This window comes from Cricetulus griseus, chromosome 6 (assembly GCF_003668045.3).
Source record: "Cricetulus griseus strain 17A/GY chromosome 6, alternate assembly CriGri-PICRH-1.0, whole genome shotgun sequence".
NCBI lineage: Eukaryota > Metazoa > Chordata > Mammalia > Rodentia > Cricetidae > Cricetulus > Cricetulus griseus.
The window spans coordinates 58,358,969-58,380,849 of NC_048599.1; the positions used below are offsets into that span (position 1 = coordinate 58,358,969).

The 21,881-nt window shown below is 42.8% G+C and overlaps 1 protein-coding gene across 1 annotated transcript in view; it reads left to right on the forward strand.

The window, feature by feature from the left end:
* Nucleotides 1–21,881, forward strand: part of Ehd4 (EH domain containing 4) — a 71,895-nt gene that overhangs the window by 25,942 nt on the left and 24,072 nt on the right. Inside the window, exon 3 of the mRNA XM_027422135.2 lies at nucleotides 2,215–2,312. Within this exon, the coding sequence (XP_027277936.1) occupies nucleotides 2,215–2,312 (98 nt within the window). The remainder of the gene's footprint in view (nucleotides 1–2,214; nucleotides 2,313–21,881) is intronic.

Below are 21,881 nucleotides of genomic sequence, written 5' to 3' on the forward strand. Positions count from 1 at the left end.
CACCCTCCTGCCCCTGCCACACTCCATGCAGTTTCTTTGATGGAATGGAGTCCAGTCTTGCACACAGGGTCTCAGTACCCCCTTCTCTGGTTCCCATGGAGCCCAGATAGACACCCCTCCCCATTTTTTGGCAATTGTCCTTGCTGCCATGTGGAGATAGATCAACAGTATTGCCTCTTACTCTGTGCCTCACACTCCTGACCTGGGAGCTATTGACATGCTCTTGCTGTATATTCTAGGGGTAAACACTGTGGGAATTTTTAAGTCCTTCTGTTAGCCTCACACTAAAATCTAGGATTTTGTGTTTTGGAAAAATTGATACTAAGTGTGAGCTTGTGGTTTTAGAGAATTATCAGCCTCCTTGTGGGAACAGTTTGTGTAAAATAGTTTCACAGAGTTATAGTATGTTCAACATCTCCACCTGTTTCAGGATAGACTAACAAGAAATGGTGTGAGAACTCTGTTTCTCCCTCACTTCTCTCTGGGAACTTAACAAACAGTGATTAGTGGTCCCTGTGTACTCTGATTACATACTTGCTCTGCTCATGTTGAGCAGTTGGGCTTAGGGTACAAGAAGGGCCAGAGAAAAAGATAAATGAAAGGTTTACTCTTACATGTATTTGGCTTTATTTTTAACATTATGGAGATTTTCAACTTTATGCACTGAGTTCCACTCATCTGACTTAGGGGTACTAGCTTGCAGTCTCCTGCCAGCCACACATTATTGCAAGACCCCATGATGGCATAACTAATCCATGCTTTAGAAAGTTGCTTTTCCTTCACCTCTTGGGCTGATTTGTAAATACAGAAGAAGAAGAAGAAAAAAATGTGTGTGACTACCTAGTCCTGAGTCCCCTAAAGGACAGTTGTTATGGATATCAGCAATAGCACCTTGGGCCTGGGTGCCCTCCCCTGCCCACAGGGCTCCTCAGGCCATGGCTGTGAGGCCTGCTTGTCCTGCATTCCCAGCATACTTACTTTCTGAGTAATCCCCACCATTCCCACTGAATGGAAGAATTGAGCTGTTCCCAAGTGTTTTCAAGCCTCTGCCCACACAGATACAGAAGTTAGGCACTTTTAAAACAGGAAAAGGAGAGGCACTGTTTCCCCCTTTAAACATACACACAACTAACAAAGATTTAAACCAGGCTCTTTGCCTGGGGTGGAAGAAACAAAGTGCTTCCTGCTATTACTCATTGGTCCACAATGGAAAAGCTCCCAAGGACACGTCAGATTCTAGTGTCCTTGTCTCTCTTTACATACAAGGAAACTGAGGCCCGCAGGGAAAGGCCTTTGTCTAAGGTCTCATAGAAGATTACTGACAAAGCTGAACAGACCCTGAGCCCAAGTCTGCTAGAGCACAGCTCAAAATTTTCCTTCCATCTCACTGTGCTTCCTTGTTAGGGCAGATGACTGGAAGCCAAGCAACAGGGACCATGGTCAGAAGGAGGAGGCAGACAGAGGCTAAAGATGCCTATGAAATGGACCAGGAAAAGGGACCAGGAAAGAGGCTTGAAGACCCTCAGTCTGCTGACTGTGTCCCCTCACCTGTTCTCCTAAGCATTTGAGGGGTGATATTACCTAGAGGTACCTGCCCGTTGCTGAACTTGAAGCATTGGGGCCTTTGACTAGATGCTGGGTCATTGGGGCATCAGAAAGGGATATGGGCTCTAGGGCCTCTGGCAGCCTGCAGAACAGTATAGGGCAGACTCAGATACTCTGACCTAGCAATGCATCCTAAAGGAGGCATTAGACACTTAGGATGCCTGGACAGGAGGTGGACAGGAGGCCCCTGCGAGTAGGAGTCAGACTGAGTGTAAGGCCCAGTACTTCAGCTACTTTACCTCTCTGAGACTGATAGAAGGATGTTAATTTAGGGATCAAAGTAGGTGGTGTTTGTAAAGCATCCAAGTGTTTAGTAAATATTAGCTAAATCCGTAGCTAACAATAAGGGATCGAGTGGCAGGTAGCAATTGGTTGCAGCCTGTCTCCCACACCTGTCTGGAATGGCGTCTATTCTGTGGTTCCAGTGAAGTTGCCATCAATTTCCTCCAAGACCCTGCTTTACAGTCCATTTCATAGGCATCTTTAGCCTCTGTCTGTCTCCTCCACATCCACTTACAGTCATCAGTGAGTAGAATTCAAGGAGCCCCACAGTTAAGAGACTTCTGTAAAGTCCAGTTTCTGGCCCCAACTTTGTTCTGTCTCTTCCAGATTCATGTGCTCGCAGCTGCCCAACCAGGTTCTGAAGAGCATCAGCATCATCGACAGCCCCGGCATCCTGTCTGGGGAGAAGCAGCGCATTAGCCGAGGTCAGTGCCCTGGCTGCCCCCACCCACCCTCTTCAGAGCTGTCTGAGGCCCCTCAACGATGAGTAGAGCATTTCTGCTCCTGTCCCGTTCTTTCCACCCTCCAAGACAGCCACAGCTCAGGGCCTCCCATAGTATCCTAGGCAGCCAAAGAAGCCCCAAGAAACAAGGGAGGAGGTATCATAGCATCTGCCATTTTAGCTAGTACCAAACTCAGGTAAATATCCAGCATCCATAAGGGGAATACCCCTTGGTAACTGTCTCTTAGATGTGTGACATTCCTCACACTGCTATGTATTTCACCCCAGGAGCCCTTGAAACATCTTGCCGTGAGGCAGCTTTTACTAGGCAGACACTATCCTGTGCATGAGAACACAGCAGAGATAGGCATGGTTCCTGCCCTTGAGGAACTAAAAATGAAGCAGACTTCCTTCATGTTGTCATAGAACTAAATGAGGATTGGGTGAAACACCGTGAACTGCAGCCCAATATCAAGGTATGAGGGAGCCTGGCCTGTAGGAGTGTGGGAAGAGGCACCCCTGAGGCAGTGACGTTTGAACCAGGATCTGAAGGATGAGTAAGGATTACTCAAAGGAAACTGATGTGGAAAGAGCCCATCTGTAGGAATATGAGAAAGTTCGTGTACAATGACATGGGTTCCATTGGCCTTGACAGGCAAGGCCATGGTAATTGACAGTTGTTCCAGACCTGGGCATTGTGGTTTTAGTGGGTACACTGCTGCCTTTTGGCCCAACTTCCAGAGAAAACTATCATGGGATAGATCCTAGGACAGCAGCATAGGGAAGAAATGCCTGACCGAAAGAGTTCAGGCTGGATCCCAAGGTTATGGTTGTGAAGTGTGTCAAGCAAGCCCAACCACATCCCACCCTAGCTGGCACTTGCTGCTAATAGCTTCACAGCCCTTTGCACAGCAAGTCAGGGAAACCATGCATGCCAGACTTGAGTGGTGGCCAGTCTGGAGTCAGCCATGAGTGTGACCAGAGTGAATTTCTCACAGTCCAGGAAGCAAAAGTGTAGTTGCTCAGCCCAGGCAAGCTGCTTGCTGGCATTGAAAGGGCTTCTGTGGCCAGCGACCCTCCTTCCTTTGGCATTTTGTGGACTCGCAGAGATTGGGGTCTGCCTGAACTAGGCCTTCCCAAGGCTCATCCTGTGGTTCTTTGCTGATTCTCAAACGGATGCTTGACAGTGCCATTAGCTACCTCGAATCTTCACAGAATCTGATGATTAGAGAGGAAAAGAAAAAATCAAAACAACAAAATTCAGGCTTACACTGGTCAAGAGCTTTGTTGTTGTTTTCTATTATACAAATAACAGCTATTGCAAAGAATTCAAACAAGTAAGGGTGTGAAGAAACTCACATTGTCACAACAGTTCTTCCTACATATCAAAATAATTTCTAATGCAAATGCAATGACCAAACACATTTTTTACAACTGACATTTTGCCATAATGGTCTCCATGGGCTTAATGAAAGGAACATATGTATTTTAGTTAAAGAATAACGTGGCTGTCACAGTGTTAACACTTTTTCATTCTTGCAAAGAGTATTACAAGGGGTGGAAAGATGGCTCAGAGGTTAAAAGCACTGACTGCTCTTCCAAGGTCATGAGTTCAATTCCCAGCAACCACATGGTGGCTCACAACCATCTGTAATGAGATCTGGTGCCCTCTTCTGGTGTGCAGATATACATGGAAGCAGAACGTGGTATACATAATAAATAAATAAAATCTTTAAAACAAAACAGAAAGAGTACTGCAGGTTTGTTTCTTTGTTTTTAGAAGAGCTTTGTAACTCAGTCAGTACCCATAGATGATTTTTGTTTTGTTTCTTTTGGGACAGGGTCTTATGTATCTCAGGCCAGTGATACCCTGGCTCAAAAAACAATGTGGATAGCACCTTAGAAATGACAACCAAAGTTATCTTCTGATTGCCATATACGTGGGTATGCATGAACATGCACATTTGTGAACAAGCATGTGCATGCGAGCGCGTGCACACTCACACACACACACACACACACACCAGTTTGGAACCACTAACCTGAAAGGCTGGTGACATGTTGTGTTTTGGGAAAAAACAAATGCTACAGTTTTTCTGAGCTATCCCAATTTACTGCTTCTACATGTTTGGCTTAAGTATCCTGGAGAAATATGTGACTCTGATAAATCTTTTTACCACAAAATTTTAGGGCCTGTGGGGTGTGGCTTCTACCTTATCCTCCCTTTTTTCCCCATTGGCAAGCCTTTGGACAATGCTCACCTTCCATATTCTTAGCATTTCTCCTTTTTATAGTAATTGCAAGTATCTTTCACACTACAGCTCCTCCCTGGTGGTGCTGAAGCTTGGCATGATGCTTCTAGTATGCTTTGAAGATCAGTTTCTTTCAACACTTGATATGATCTGACTCACATCCTGGTCTGACTTACTGTACACTCATATCCTATGCACAGAAATAGCACACATGGCCCAAGCCCACCAGCTGGTCCCTGCCATTCTCAAGGGCATAGCAACTGTGGGGAAGGACCTTGCACTCTAAACAACAGTGTTGTGGACTGTAGCCAGGGGGATCCCTAGCCCGTTGGCACATGGTGTTGGGGACCTAGTTGGTGGTTGGAACCACTCAACTGATATGTTTAATATATTAACTGTGACATGAGCTTGTAGGTTAAGATATCTTTATTCAAATAATACCAGCCAAGTGCAACCCAGAGTGTGCCCAGAGGCAGCAAGCTAGGGAGGCCAGAGAGAGAGAGAGAGCTCCCACGTGTCTGCCACACCTTAAGAACCCCCCACATCATCCTGAACATCCCCTGACCATGCCTTAACAGGCGTGGTTAAGCACACCTATAGCCAGCCCTTAGGAGGCGTGGTTACGGTATCTCCCTACAAGTCCCCTTTTAGTCTAAAAGAGGATTAAAGCTTAATAGAGTAAAACATCCAAAATTAACAATCATAAAGGTGAAATACAAGAAGATACAATAATCTGCTATTACACATCCTAACTATGTCTATTCCAGCTAAGCCCTAAAGTCATCTGAAAGGGGTGTCCAACCTGAACACCTCCTTCCAATCCCAACCCTAAACAATAGGAAAGTTATTCCTAACTAGGATTACACCACCCTAATAGACAATAATGGGGTACGAGGGCATAGCATCTTCCAAGTTACTTCCTGCTGAAATGTAATGATGGTAGCCTTGTGGGGTTCTGTGGAAAGAAAATGTTAGTATAGTGAAAGTCTCTAATGGGTTTTCTCCAGTCCATATTAGATGGGATTTGCTTGATTGAAGATCTAGGTTGAAATCCTCAACTTGATTGAAGTCAGTACTCGAATCTCTGGTCGGAGTATCAGTTGAAACGGAGTAAGTTGGATCCAGTGCAGTTGAAGTGGTATGGCCCAATTCCTTTTCCAGAGATCCAGGGATTGTTGTCAGGCAGGCTTACAATTAACTACAAAGATTATATAGTATCTTAAATCTGCTTCAACTTCAACAATTTTACACGTCTCACATGTGTTCAGACTAGTGTCCTTCTGTCCAGCTTGGAGTGCAGCCCTTTGCTAGCATTTAAGGTCAGCACAGCCAATGAAGTACTTATCAACTGTGACTCCATAGACATTAAAAACATTCCATGATGACTTTATTGGTAGGTGTCTGACTCCTTGCAGATGATTTGCCTGTGATAGAGGAAATGGAGTACCAATGTATCATCCCCACTCTCCATTTTCCTTTTTGCAATTGATGGGTTAACCCTCAACAAGCCTTGTGACTTACTCTCTCATGCAATAAAGGAGACTACATGAAGTGAGTATTTGTAACAATGTAACAGCCATGGTATGCTAAACCCTTGCTGTATGTCACTATAAACCCTGTTAGTCATTTGGGATTTATTATTTAATTTAAACCTGACTCCTCACCCTCCCACCTCTGGGAAAGCAGCCTTGAAAGCAGTCATGAGAATTTTTCCCGTTTGCCGGGCAGATGTGTGACCAAGTTTGAGAGCTGAGGAGCAGGGTAAAAATCACTGACAGTGTCACATTGGGAGAACAGGCTCAGAAGAGTGGCTGTTTCCAGCATTTGCTGACAGCCTAAGATGTGTGGAAGCCAGCCCACTATTGTACGCGTTGGGCATCTGCAGAGGGCCTGCTGGGAAGAAATGGTAACTATGGGAGGAGGGGGAGGAGGAGTTGTGTGTGTGTGTGTGTGTGTGTGTGGGTACGTGTGTGTGTGTGTGTGTGTGTGTGTGTGTGTGTGTGTGTGTGTGTGTGTGTGTGTGTGTGTGTACGCTGACTGATGAGCACACCCAGGAGGAAGTACTGACTCCTGAAAACTCAGTGTCTTCCTTTAGCTTGGGACAAGCAGATCGTAAGGAGGCAGTTGAGCACTATGCTACTCTGCTGCAGGTCACATTCGACAGGATGGACCCGAACTAGAGAGCTGGCTTCATGTTACACTGGCAGTCCTCATGCCCATTACCCAGAGTAGTGAGGACCAGAGTTCATAGATTTAAGGACCAGGCAGCCTAGTGCCCAGTATATACATTCAGGAAAGGGTCAGATACTTTAGTGGTAAGAGCAGATATAGGGACTTTTGAAACTGGGGTTCAGTCATGTGCCTCCCCTTGCCTGCAGCTCTACACATCCATGTTAATTCTCTCACTGCATTCATTATAAGCCCAGTGTCTTTATTCTGTACTGGGTGAAGGGCAAGTGTAGTTATGAGGGTGATGTGAGTGTTTTGCAGTCATTCCTCTTCTCTAGGCCAGTCACAGTGAGAGAAGATGTGTGAGGTTTCTGAGTGATACTTTGTATTTTACAGTGCTGGGTTTGATGGAAAGCATGTCCAACCCACTCTTAGGTTAGAGGCAGCCTTACAAGTTAGATGCCCCTGAGGAATCTGGCAGACAGTAGCAGTGACCCTATAAGTCAGGACATTGTACTCCTTGCCTCCTGCCCCTTGTTGGAGTGTTCTGTGCTCCAGAGTCAACAAGAATGTTGACAACTAGGTAATTAACTGGTTTTGAAGTAACTGTTTTATACCACTCCATATGGAGATCCTTTAGATGTGTCTTAGTTTAAACATAGCAGAAAACCTTTAGGAGCAATTAGGTTTATTTACTGAATTATAGCTTTTCTTGGTATGAAGGACTGAATGCTTATCAATCAGGAATAAAAATACTCAGATATATTTATAATAATTTTATTGAGATCAAGTAACAGCTACCTGTAATTCCTACAAATGTTTTTGCCAATAAAAGAATGTGTGGATTTTTCTGAACTGGGTTGGTAAATTCTGAGCTAGTTCACTCTTTGGCACCTCCTTTGCCTCAGTGACAGCATCCAGATTGTTGACACAAAGTGACGAGAAGGAGGAAGAGCCCGTTTATCCACATGCACATCCTTGTTTTCACTCCCAGTCTGTTATCATTCCGGCTCTCAGACTGTTTGCTTCCTAGACTACTGTTTATTCCATGTGGAACCTAAACATCACCTAGGATTTATTCCTGGACTTGGCATGAAAACCAGTATGTTCTCAGCTACTTGGGACAAACCTCTTCAAGTCTAGCTCCGATCATAGCATTTATTTCTGAGTGAAACACAGAGGAAAATTGTAACATGGCTGTGAGTGTCCTTGTACATCTCTGTAGCACAATGGCATTGAGGGGCTATTTTAGCTGCATATAATTCTTCCTTTAGATTCCAGAGACTGAGGTTTGTCTTGAAAGACAACAAAAATAGAACAATTTTTCTATTTTAAAAATGAAAAAAAAAAAAAAGCGCCAGACGTGGTGGCTCATTCTATAATCCCAGAACTTGGTAGATTGAGGCAGGAGGATTTAGCAAATTCAAAGATGACCTAGGGTACATAGTAAATTTGAAGCTAGCCTGGGACCCTGTCTTAAACAACAAAGTGAAGCTAAACCTTTGGTTGGCTTGGTGGCTCACACCTACAATCCCAGCACTCAGGAAGCAAAAATTTGAGGCAAACTAGCCTGGGCTACAGAATGAGACCCTGTCTCAAAACAGAATGAAACAAAACAAAACAAAACAAAAATGCAAAGAAGTCTAGAGAGGAAAACAACCTCTTGGCTTGACTCTAATGTCAAATCTACTTTCTCTCCCAGGGTTCATACTCATCAAATAAAAACGAATTTCTTTCTCTGATGTAGAAGTCTTGTATCTGTCATTAAAACCAGGGACTACTAGAACTGTAGATGGTGAAAAGATAAAAGGACAGAAAATGCCCTGCTAATAAAAGCAACACCGTGGTGGTATATGAGACAAGGAGGACTTAACTGTCTTTCAATGACAGCAGCAAACTTCAGAATTGTTAACTAGCATCTGCACTGGTTATTGGCAAACCCTGTGAACAGGCAGTTTCAAGAAACTGCCAACAAACCTGACTCCTCAAACTTAACATCACAAAAGAATTGCCGGAGCTGGGAAACAGGGCATGGAAGTCCAAGCTGTGATTAATAAGGGCATAGAAAGAAAGAAAAATTAGAAAAGACAAAAACAGACTGTAATCAGGGAAGCACAAACATCTACTTGACAAGTTTTTTGAACTTTAAAGACAAAAGACCGGATTTTGATGGCTGCCCAGGAAAAGAGAGAGAACATTTAGAGATATTCAGATAAGAGTAACTTCCCCTCTTGGGTTTTCGGGGTGGAGAAGGATTTAAGGGAAAACACATAAGTCTGTTTTAGAAGACTAAAAGATCTGGAGCAAGGTGTTAGGCGTCTTCTACAGTATCGAAGGCTGTGTAAAAGACTGTGGGAGACCTGCCAAGGCCCCACAGTCCCCAGGATAGAGCAGGTCTGGGTGGCATAGTGCCAGGCTGTAGGTATAACCCCCCCCCCAGTTAAGGGTGTGTTGTACATATATCACATTCTTATATGCCTCACCTCAATACAAGGTTTCATTCAGCAGATACTTAACTGAAAAAATAAGATGGACACAATCATACCCTAGTAGAATTTATGTTACAGTGAGTCAGACAAAAAGAAACAGGTAAATGATTTTATTCATTGATGTAAGTATTGAGTGTAAGAAGGTGATATGAGGTATACTCAATGAGGAGTCAGTGAGGTGGGCTGGCTACACTTAGGCTGTGCATGCATCTGTGAAGACAACCTTTTAGGCAAGACCTAAGTACCCAGACAGTGCTGGCCTTGCAGAGTTGGTGCAGGTCAAGACTGCACATTTTGACTGCCCACGTTGTTCAAATCTAACCCATGTAGTGTTGAGAGCATAGTCTAAAGCTCTTGCATGGGACCTAAGTTTGGTTCCCAGCACTCAGGTCTTGAAACTCACAACTGCCTGTAATGCCAGCTCCAAGGGATCTGACACCCTCTTGTGATCTTTGCAGGCACCTGCATAATTGTGTGCATACACATAAATAAATAAATTATTTGAAAATGTTCAAACATCATATATTTGTTCATTGATTTAAAATACTGCATATTCATTTTGTTCTGAGATTGTTTCTGTAACAATCAGTATAAACCAATAATCAAGTTATTTTCTTTGGTCTAATCGAAGTTCCTGGAGTCAGCACCATGTATGTCTTAGTTTGCTTTCTATTGATGTGATAAAGACCATGGCCAAAAGCAACTTAGGGAGGAAAGGGTTTATTTGGGTTACATGTCACAGTTACAGTTTATCATTGAGAGAAGCCAATGTAGGAACTCAAGGCAGGAGTTGATGCAGAGGCCGTGGAGCAGTCCTGCTTACTGGCTTGCTCAGTCTACTTTTTAAAACTGATCAGGACCAACTGACCAGGGGTGACACCACCCACAGTGAACCAGGCCCTCTCACATTAATCAAGAAAATGGGGTGTATTTTCTCAATGGAGGGTTCGTCTTCCCTGATGACCCTAGCTTGTATCAAGTTGACAAAAGGAAAAAAAAAAAAAAAAAACTAGCCAGCACAATATAATAAAGAAGGAAGAACACAGAGGGAATTAAAAGTCCTGAATTCAAATTCAGCTCAGCTATTTACCAGTTGTGTGGCCTTAGGAACATTATTGCTTGGTTTGTAGAATAGAATAATACCAGTTGCTTAGAGTTATTGTAGATAACTTAATACATTGATAGTAGAAGCTGATCATAGTGGCACATGCCTGTTGGACTGGTACTTAGGAGGTAGAGGCAGAAAGATCAGGAGTTCAAGGGCAGCCTTATCTACATCCTGACTTTGAGGTTTGCCTGGGCTATGGGAGACCACCTCAAAAATTCAGGAAGATGGGGCTAGAAAGATGGCTTAGAGATTGAGTGCATTTACTGTTTTTGCATAAGGTTTGGTTCCCAGCACCCATCTGGTGGTTCATAGCCACCTATAACTCCAGTTCCAAAGGATCTGATGCCCTCTTTTGACCTCCCTGACACTGCATGTACATGGTACACAAACATACAAACACACAGAAAAAAAAATATATATATATACATATATATATATATATATATATATATATATATATATATATATCCATGAAAGAGGGAAGGGGAAGGGAGAAGACAGAAAACAGAGCCAAGAGTGGTAGCATAGGCCTCTAATTCCCAACATACATGTCAATATGGGCTATATTTTGAGATTGTCTTTTTAAAAAAAAAACTGGGTTGTTTTTGTTTTTAAACACCTTTAATCCCAGCTCTTGTGAGGCAAAGGCAGGTGCTTCTCTGAGTTCCGGGTCAGCCAAGATTATAGCAAGATGCTGTCTGAAACAGGGCTAGAAAGATGGCTCAGAAGGGCCTTGTATGAGTGCATACACTACATAGATACAAGCGCACATAAGGCTGAGCCATGCTGGTGTTTCTCCTGATACCTCAGGAGCTGTAATCAAGAGGGCCATCCAGCAGGGAGCAAAGGTTAAGTACTGAATGAAGAAGAGAAGGGTTCCTCTTCCCTTTAGGGGCATTGTATTTTCTTGCCTTAGAAAAAAGTAATTCATTGGTTTTCTTATATTTAGAATTGATTCAGCCATCACCACAGTGAAGTTTAAAACATTTACCACCCCAGGAAAAAAAAAAAAAATCTTTGTCACACTGGTTCTCCTCTCAGCCCTAACTAGGTGATCACTGATCTGTTCCCTGCCTCTTTGGATTTGCCTATCTGTATATTTAATATTAGTAGGACCACCTAGGTAGTCAGTGTTTGTGTTTAGAACAAATCATATTTGCAAGGGTTAGATGCACTGTAGTATATACCAATACTTGTTCTTTCTTATGATGACATAATATTCTGTCATATGGTTATACCATATTTTATTCATTCATCGGCTGATAAATGTTTGAATTTTGCAATGTTTTGACTGTTGTGTGTATCCTCTGAGTATTTATGTATAAATTTTTGTGGGGACATGTATTTCATATAAAATTGTTAGACTGGACTATAACTGAATATCTAACCTTAAATTCTTTTTCATGTGCATGAGTGTTTACCTGCATGTATGTATGTGCACCACGTGTGTGTCTAGTGTCTGCAGAGATCAGAAGAAGGCAATGTCTCTTGGAACTAGAGCTATAAATGGCTACAAGCCACCATATGGGTGTTAGGAACAGAACCCCAATCTTCTGCAGGAGCAGCATCCCTCCCCACCCTGCATCCCTTTTGGATTGGATCTCACTATGTAGTCTTAGCTGCCCTATAACTTGCTATGTAGACCAGGCTACCATTGAAGAGCAATTGAACTGTTTTCCAAAGCAGCTGCACCATTTCATATTCCTACCATCAAAATAATGAGGATTCTCTACATCCTCATCAACATTTGCTGTTCTCTATCCTCTAGCTGTGGCAGTGGCAGTCAGGGGGCTACGCTCCCAGCCCTGAGTATCTACTGATTCTAGCTCTTCTGGTGGTTATGAAGCAGGATCTCATTTTGGGTTTTATTGGCATTTCCCTGCCAGTTGATGATGTTGAGCATCTTGACCATTTGCATATCTTCAGAGAAATGTCCATGCAGATTCTTTGCCTATTCTTTTTTTTTTTTTTTTTTTTTGCCTATTCTTTTTAATTGGGCCTACTTCTATTGTTAAGTTGCAACAGCTCTTTATATATGCTATATTCCAGTCAGATGCATAATTTACAAATATCTTCTTCCACTGTGGTCTCATTGATATCTTATGAGATATAGACCATTTTCTTTTTTAAGATTTATTTATTTATAATGCATATAGTATTCTGTGGGCATGAATGCCTACATGCCAGAAGTGGGCACCAGATCTCTTTATAGATGGTTGTGAGCCACCATGTGGTTGCTGGGGATTGAACTCAAGACCTCTTGAAGAGCAGCCAGTGCTCTTAACTTTTGAGCCTTCTCTCCAGCCCAACATAGGCAGGCCATTTTCATTTCAGTTTAGTTCATCTTACCTTGTTGTTGTGCTTTGGCATCTTAATATGAGATGGTCAATTCAAGGTCAGTAATCCCATCACTTAGGAATTAGAGGCAGGAAAATCAGGAGTTTAAAGTCATCCTTCACTGTAGTCTGGACTACATATATTTTGCACATATATTTTTCTAATAGTTTCATAGTTTTAACTGTTACATGAAGTCATCAATACTTGTTTTATATGGTTTGAGTCAGGGGTACAGCTTCTTTCTTTTTTGTGTGGAAATCCAGCTGTCCCTGTACCATTTGTAAAAAAGATAATTATTTCCCCCATCAAAATGTCTTGGCTCCTTTATCCTAAAACTTAATTACTTCACCAAGCATAGTGATGCATGCCTGTAATCCTAGCACTCAGGAGGCAGAAGGATCAAAAGTTCAGAGCCAGTCTGGGATATATAGAAAGTTCTAGGCTAGTGTGTGCTGCATCACCTATAGATGTAAATTCATTTGGGGACTCTAGTTATAGCCAATTGATCTATTAGTCTGTCCTTAAACGGGAGTCTGCTTGCTCAGCAACAGGATAAATGGGTAAGCTCACAGGCCAATTATTATAGACAGACCAAGGTGAAGATAAAAGGAACTGTTGATATGAAGCTCTTACCACGGCATCTGTCTGGAGTGTAGCAAGGGCAGATAACTGAGGGTGCCCTTACTGTTATCTCTTCTAGACTACAGAAAGAGGGTGGAAACAAAAATGTGGGAAATGGGGACTTTGGGGAGGTGGGGGAGTGGTGTGTGTGCGGAACATGGGCACATAGCCAGTGGGCACACACATGTCAGGCGATTTGGTTTTGTTTTGAAGGGTGCTTGGAATACTGAGATTAGGAAGTGGGTGGTAGCGTGGTAGAGAAGCCTGTAGACAGTGCGTCTGCTGGCTCAGATCATGAAGCCATTTTTACATTTAGAGTTCATTTTTACATTTAGAGTTGAGTTTAGTGACCTCTAACCTTTGTCTGGATTTGGCATCAACAGAAAAGTGTCTGTCTCCATAGCTGGGGCTGACCCCTGATGATTTGTTGACAGATCCTGTTTTCTGGCTGGTGCTAAGGCTGATTATTTGGGGCTGTGAGATGCTGAACATCACTTGTCACTCAAGCCTCCAACAGGAAATCCTGGTTTCTTTTTGTTTTGGAGAAGTTTGCTGGCAAACACATTCATGTCTCCTTTTCTACTGATGCCACAGGAAATTCCACATCACCAGTGTTGCTGCTTCTGCTCTGAATATGAACACATCACCACTGACACTCAGAATGGTATCTTCCGGGCCCTGGCAGATTTTACTGATACTTTTAAGGCATAATCAATCAGGAGGAATGACTGCTTTTTTTCTAATCTTTTCTTTTCTTCTTTTCTTTTTTTTTTTTTTTTTTTTTTTGGTTTTTCGAGACAGGGTTTCTCTGTGTAGCTTTGGAGCCTATCCTGGCACTCACTCTGGAGACCAGGCTGGCCTCGAACTCACAGAGATCTGCCTGCCTCTGCCTCCCGAGTGCTGGGATTAAAGGTGTGCGCCACTAACACCCAGCTTTTTTTTTTTTTTTTCTAATCGTAAAGCCTGGACTTTCACTTGAAAAACAAAACAAACACACACACACACACACACACACACACACACAATATATATATATATATATATTGTATTATATTTTATATATAAATACCAGGGGTCAGCCCCCAGCTATGGAGACAGACCCCTTTCTGTTGGTGCCAAATCCAGACAAAATTTAGAGGTCACTAAACTCAACTCTAAATTTAATATATAAAACAAATACAGATAGATAGATGATAGATAGACAGATAGATGATAGATAGATAGATAGATAGATAGATAGATAGATAGATAGATAGACAGACAGACATTTTTCCTAATTTATGTAGAGAACAACTGATAATTACAAAACATTTCACATACTGTTCCATAGATATTGGGAAACAAATTAATTGGGAAAAATGGCTTCTAACCCTTGTGAATAAGTATGAACTAATACTTGCATAGTGCAACATTGAGTTCTTTCCATATATTAACTCATTTGCTCCTTGTAGAAACTCTGTAGAGTAGGAGCAGTTGTCCCATTTTACAGAAGAGAAGACTCCAGTGAGGCACAGAGAAGCTAAACAATTTAAACATAACTGTGCAACAAGCTGTTTTCACCACCACACCCTGAACTATGCCTCCAAAACTCACATCCTTGTAAAGTCTCCTCACCTTGAATCTGGTCGATCTGACCCTCTAATCTCACTTTTTGATCAGTAGAATTGAGTAGAAAGTATATGTCATAATGCCCCAAGTCTAAGTCAGAGGAAGCTCTGCAGGTTTCACCTGGATCTCTTGGAATGTTTGCTTGGGGAGAAGCCAACTCTTGTGCCCTGAGGCTCCTATAGTTGGGGAGGCTCACACCCATCCCCTGGAGGACTCAACTAGCCAGCCACTCAGTTGGCCTGAGTCAAATGTGAATGAAGGTACCACACACCACACACTCAGTTAAGCAGTTGGGTAACTCCAGGCATAACAGCCATCAGACCTAATGAGGGATCCCAACTAAGAACGGCCAGTCAACTCTCAGAGCTACCAGAGAAAATGAGTTGCTGTTTAAACCACAAAGTCTTATGGTTGCTTAAACAAAGCAGCTAAAGAGAAGCTGAGTGGGACTCTTGCCCACTGGTTCTAGAGCACATGTTGTGAACTGTAAGAGATATGTACACAAACTGGGACAATGCAGTCCACAGTTTTATCCTTGAGAAGGCAACCTTGGAAAGCAATGTAATTAATATTTTGCTGTTTGTGCTGGCTAGTTTCTATGCCAACTTGATACAAGCTAGGGTCATCTGGGAAGAAGGAATCTCATTTGAAGAAATTCCTCTGTGAGATTTGCCTGTAGGTGAGAGAACCCAGCTCACTATGGATGATACTACCCTTTGGCAGGTAGTTCTGGACTGTATAAGAAAACAGGCAAAACAAGCCAATAAGCAGCACTCCTCCATGGTCTCTGCGTTACCTCTTGCCTCTAGGTCCCTGCCCTAGTAATGGACTGTGAAGTGGAACTGTAAGCTGAAATAAACCCTTTCCTCCCCAAGCTGCTTTTGGTCATGGGGTTTTATCACAGCAGTAGAAACCCTAAAGAAGATGCTCTCTAGATACTAGGTCTATTTTTTTTCAGGGATTTTGGTGGCAGTTGTGGGGAGACTACATACCACCTTGCAGTTCTCATATCAAGGACAGTAGAAAGGGGAGAAGGAGGTTTTCCTATAATGGTTGTCACACTCTGCCAGGTGTTCCTGGTCAAACTCTTCAACACCTTCTAATCATGCCTATTGCTTTAGATTTCAGCAACAAGACAGTTGCTTGGTTAATTCTGTAGAACAGATACTGTTGAGGTGAAGGATGAGCCAAAATACAGAACAAATGCAAGTTGAAACAGAGGCTTAAAAAGGAAGTCTTGGTATCCCACAACCAGTGGTGTTCCTACTATAAGCATAGGCTGGACATACAGAATGGCAGGTAAGGGTAGGGATGTGTAACACTCACTGGTAGAGGGCTTTCCTAGTATGCTTTTGATCTAATCCCTAGAACCACAGAAAAAAGAACGAGGAGTTTGCCTAGCAGAGTTGAGAGAGACACTGCAGAAGACGCTGCATTGGCAAAAGCTAATGGGGAGGGGTAATAAGATCTGCTGAGTTCAGGGTGCACTGGTGAGTAACCAGGACTGTGCATGAGGCGGCCCAGGAGGACATACAGGTGTGTGCTGGAGGCCAAGAGTAGAAGTACATAGATTTTGCTCTGGGAATAACAGGAAGCCATTGAAGGGTTATCTTTTTAAACTTCTCTTGATTACCCAGAATTATCATTATGAACATCCGGACATTCTTGCCTGCAGACTACTGGTCAGTTTATATTGTTGACTGTGTTTCTCTTTGCTTGATACCAGGGTGTTTCTGGGTCTTCTTGTATCCAGCCCTGTTTTCTCCTGCTCCCAAATTAATTTTGTTGTAAGTGATGCATGGCAAAGTGAAGTGATAAATTCCAGGGTGAGACACAGTTGCCACCGCCTCCTGGGTGGGGACCAGAGGCAGCTGCTTGGGGAATTCTGATATAAGAGAGCCCCGCTTGAGGATTTGGGAGCATCATTAGGCCACTACTTCTGAGTCAGACACCCAATACACCCTTCTACCCTAAACATATAAAGGATAAGATGCTGACAAATTTGACAGCTCTCCTAGACTTAGAGCTTGTGTCCCCTTGGAGCCTCTCCTTCCTCTCGGAAAAGGCTACCTGAGCCAGCACTATGCTGGGCTCTGAGGCTGACCAGTATCTCCCAGGGAAGAACCTCTAGTGAGAGCAGAGGTCACCAGGTGACCAGGTGAAGGGAATCATGGTCTGAAGTAGTGGTTCTCCACCTATCCCTTCACTCCTCTAAGTATTTCAGATCTCTTTGGAAGGTACGGTTTTTACCAACCTCTAATGAATATAAAGATTTTTTTCACAGTTCTCATTTGTACTTTGAAATTTTTAATAGCTTCCCCAGTATAATGGGGCCTTTCTTTTCAGAGTGCCTCAATCCCTGCTGTTACATGTGGGGAAAAAAAAAAAAAACATATAATAGTCTCTGCTCCCCTCCTGAGAGGGGTATGATGGGTGAGATGATTACAAATGCACATTTCTGGGTAGTAGAGAAACAGCATGCTGAGAAATGCTTCCTGGAATATCTTTCCATTTCCTAGACCCTCCCACAAAGTGGGTGACCTAAGCAAGATATTTTACCACTTCAAGCCTCCATGCACCCTTCCACAGAACAAGAAGAAAATACCAGATAGTCCATGTAAATACAGAGGGGCTCCATAGATGTCAGCTAGTCTCAGTAGCCATGAAGCACAGAGAAAGACTGACTTCAGGGTTCACAGTCGTGTGTGCAGTAGTTCCTCTCTCCTCCAGACAAGCCTGTGGATGTGGGAGAGCTGAACATAACAGGTCCTGAGATACAGGCAAGCTCACAGAGGGTCTGGAGGAGGCTAACGTGAACTCAGATCCCAGCACAGGGTACTAAAGATAAAGCAGGTATCATGTACAAGCCATTTAGCTTAAAGCTGTGGTAAATAATAGACCTGTTGGTCACTGTTTATAGTATAGAGATATGATTAGACCCAGGATAGGTGGACCAGGATCTCAGGGTTAGCTTGGCCAAGTCTGGGACTCAGAGGCAGACCAAACCTTTTTTCATTTGTTCTTCAGGGAACAAAAGTAAAGGGGGAAGGGTAAATCAGATATTTATACTTGACAGTAGAGCTAGGGAAAGCCAGGGAATTCAAGCAAGGTTAGAGTTGGCGAAACCTGCCACAGAGAGCAGTCAGGAAAAGGAATTATTTGGTGACGCCCAGTTCCTGTCACAATTCTAGTTTTTTTCTCACATGGTCTTTTTTTTCCTGTACCTGGTGATATTTCTCATATGTGTCATGGCTGCTTCCTGGAGATACCCCCATTTCACATATTTCATGTCGATTTTTTGTTTATTTATTTCATTTCTGTTTTGAGATAGGGTCTCACTATATAACCAGGCTGACCTTTAACTCCTAGAGATCTGCTTTCCTCTGGCACCACAACACCAGGCTTTATTTGACTATTTTGTACTGTTGGTAACTATAGCTATAACATATGAACTTTGCTTGGTAAAAAAAGTTAGTCTTTTATTTTTGTAAGAGCTCATTGTGGACTCACATGGTCCCTGCTGACTTGATCTGCCTTTTCATTTGTGACATAACCCCAGAAAATCTCTGAGTAATGGTTTGGCGAGCCATAACTTAGTTGCTGGTGCTGATCGTCATCATCTGGCTGCTCTCCCAGCCTCACAGAACACGCAAAGCAAGGGCAGGCTGGGTTGGGGTCAGAAATTGCTTTGAAGGCCTTTCTTGATCCTATCACCTCAGTTTGCCATTTCTCTTTAAAACACATGGCTTGAAGATTCATTGTCTTTTGCCCCTCTGAACCTGAGAATGACAAGATTCATTGTCAAGGTCAGAGCCTTATTTGTCAGTGTTTGGCCTTATCACATTTGGGTGGAGCCTGATAATATTGACATTTTGCCTCAAGAAAACTCAAGTAATGTTTGCCAAGCTGAATTTTCTGATTTATAGATGTGTAGAAGTTTCCTGTCTAATGTACACAAAGTCCACTTAGAGAGAGAGAGAGAGAGAGAGAGAGAGAGAGAGAGAGAGAGAGAGAGAGAGAGAGAGAGAATGGGTATTTTTCATGTTTGACACTGATTCCTTGATGCTGTTAATTTTGATGCAATATTGGAAGGCCGAGGCCAATCACTTTTTAAGCATCCTTTGACCTTTCCTCTGGTAATTTCTTTCAGTATAGAATTGTTTGGAATCAGGTCACAAGGAAATTAAACTTTTAGGACAAACTATTTACCCCAATGGAAACAGTCAAGGACCTTCAGATTAGCCCAAATGCTGTAGTGCACACAAGTTCCATATGGAAGGAATATAATAAATGAGACTTGTTGCTTACTAATTTTCAGTACTCCTATAGCCTCCTTAGGCTGATGCTGTTAACTAGTGGATGCCTGTATTCAATGGACACTGAGCTAAACCAGGTATCCCAAGCATCTGGCTTTTCATAGTCTCCCATCCAGAACCATATAAACAGCTAGAAGCTTAAGATTCAAAAAATTCCTTAGTGATCACCAGTCTTACCTCACAGATGTGGAAACTGAGGCCTGGCAATGTGGAATAGTTAGCTAGTCTAAGTGATAAGATTTCTATGTGTCACGTTGGTAGATGCTTAGCAACGTCCCTCTCCTGAAAAGAATCTCACGTGTTACACAACATTCTGTCTTTTTCCAGTGCCCAGGTCCCTTTAAGTGAGACAGCCTCTTGACCTAATTTTCAATCTGAGATAGAAAGTAAGATAGGAAACTATTTTCCTTTTCACTTGGCCACACAAGAAGCAGTAGAATTCACTGGGCTAGGATTCTCCTAGAACCTTGCACTGTCCTGTATCAATGGACTGACTCTGCAGGGTGATGCTTTTCCTGATGGTCTAAATATATTCCTACAAATCTGCTCTGCCATTATCTTTACCACCTGAGGACTGTTACAGGCACATCTGGGAGCAAAGAGTACCCAGTTTTAAGCTGTTACCTTTCAGGAAAAAGGATTGGTTAGAAATAAGAATAGAGATACTTTATGAAGAAATGGAAAGTACCCCCAAAGAGAGTAAAGTCTTGAAGTTTAACCTCCATGACCCCTTTATAGGACATGTAAGTAGCACCTGCTTCTCCTACATTGGTGGGGGGAGGGGGGTGTCCATACATGTTTTGTTGTTATATAAAGCCCAGCTAAGGAAGTGTCCTTGGTCTTTCTCTGCTGACTGGCTTCTTTTATGTGTTCATCTTTTTAACTTTATTTATTCTGGGTGGGCATTCTGTGGGCACACTGTGCATGTGTGGAGGTCAGAAGACAGCTTCTGGGAGTGTGTGCTCTCCTTCCACCATGTGGGTTCTAGGTGTATCATCAGCCTTGATATTTTAGTCTCTATTCTCCTGCTACTGGAGGGACAGGCTATGACGTTGTCTTGTTTGTTTTACAAGGAAACAGGCATAGACAATCTGATTTACAGGGTCTTGGACTGAATCCCAGAGGGAGAAGGATGGGAAGGGAAGCAAGTAAACATCACGAAGCCCAGGTCCTGGGCTTATCTGGACCTTGTTTGTATCTAAATTTTGGCCAAACCTCCTTCAAGCCAGATGTGCTGAGGCAGGGACTGCTCCTGAGCTCAGGAATCTTGTTCTAGCTAGTGTGTTCCTCAAGAGGTAGCCATTACCCACTGAAATCTTTGGGGGGAAACTCACATTGAACATCCACAAAAAAAAAAAAAAAAAAAAAAAAAAAAACCTCTTTTCAGGATCTTCTTGTGCAGACAGGGTTACCACAGCATGTATTCTCCCTGAGTCCTACTACTCCCAGCTTGTCCCTTCTCTGAAACACACAGTTAATGGGGTCTCTTGAGCAGGGTGTGGGGCTGTACTACATAGTTGAGGAGATGCTACTCCACCCTCAGGGTAGTGAAGGGTACGCCAGTGTAGCCTTTATCTCAAAAATGCTAGAAATTGAACCCCCATCCCCCAAAAATATTATAGACAGAAAAGGAATCCTTGGTAATCCTCCCAACATCTCTGTGGTGCCACACTTGGGTCAGAATGCCTGGGTTTGGCTCCTGTTACTCTGGGAAAGGGCCATGTATATGGGGAAGTTAGATGACCTCTGTAGTCAGCTCCTGTCTACAGGTCAGGAGAAATGGTAGCACCCTGCAGGAGTGTTACAAGAACTGCTGAGATGATTCTCTAGGAAGCTCTTGGAGCAAGAACCAGTAAATAGGTACACCTATCGCATATTTTTTTTCCTATTGCATATTTTTAGCTGTCACTTCTCTCTCAACAATGAAATGTCCAGAAAAATACTTTGTTAGTTGTAAGGCAAAATCAGCCTGGAAACAATGAAAAGTCTTCCCACACAGGCCTAACTGAAGTGGACGTTATTGTTAACTCAAGTGCATGTTTTTAAAAATATACTTAGAATGCCTGAGTGGACCCAGATAGTTGATGTTTATTTTTAGATGATTTACACTTCCTGTAGTTAGGGAACAGCCTTTTTCTAGAACTATTTAAGCAGCTATATCATCCAAGTTGCTAAGAAAATGATGCTTGTTCAAGTGAACCCGTTGGCTAAGACATATTTGTTTTTATATTTTATTGTGGTCATAGTATTTAACAGGCAATCTAGTGTCCTTATAATTTTCTTTCCTTCTGCCACCCACCTCTAACAAAAACAAACAGAAATGTACTCATTTGAATGTTTGAGTGGTAGGGGTACATGGACCACAGCACATTCCTGGAAACGGGAGGAGAAAATACAAGAATTAGTTCTCTCTTTCCACCAAATGGGTTCCAGGGATCGAACTCAGATTGTCAGACCTGGTGACAAGTGACTTTACACACTGTACCATCTTGTTGGCCTCTCTTACCAAATTTTTACATCCAGGATAGAATTAACTCTGGGCATGGTGCTCTTTCATCTGGCATAGCTGAACTATTCTGCCTGCTGGCCCTTCTTCCCCAAGCCCTAGAAGCCACCATTCCCCTCTTTGAGTCTGTGAGTTTGACTGCTCTA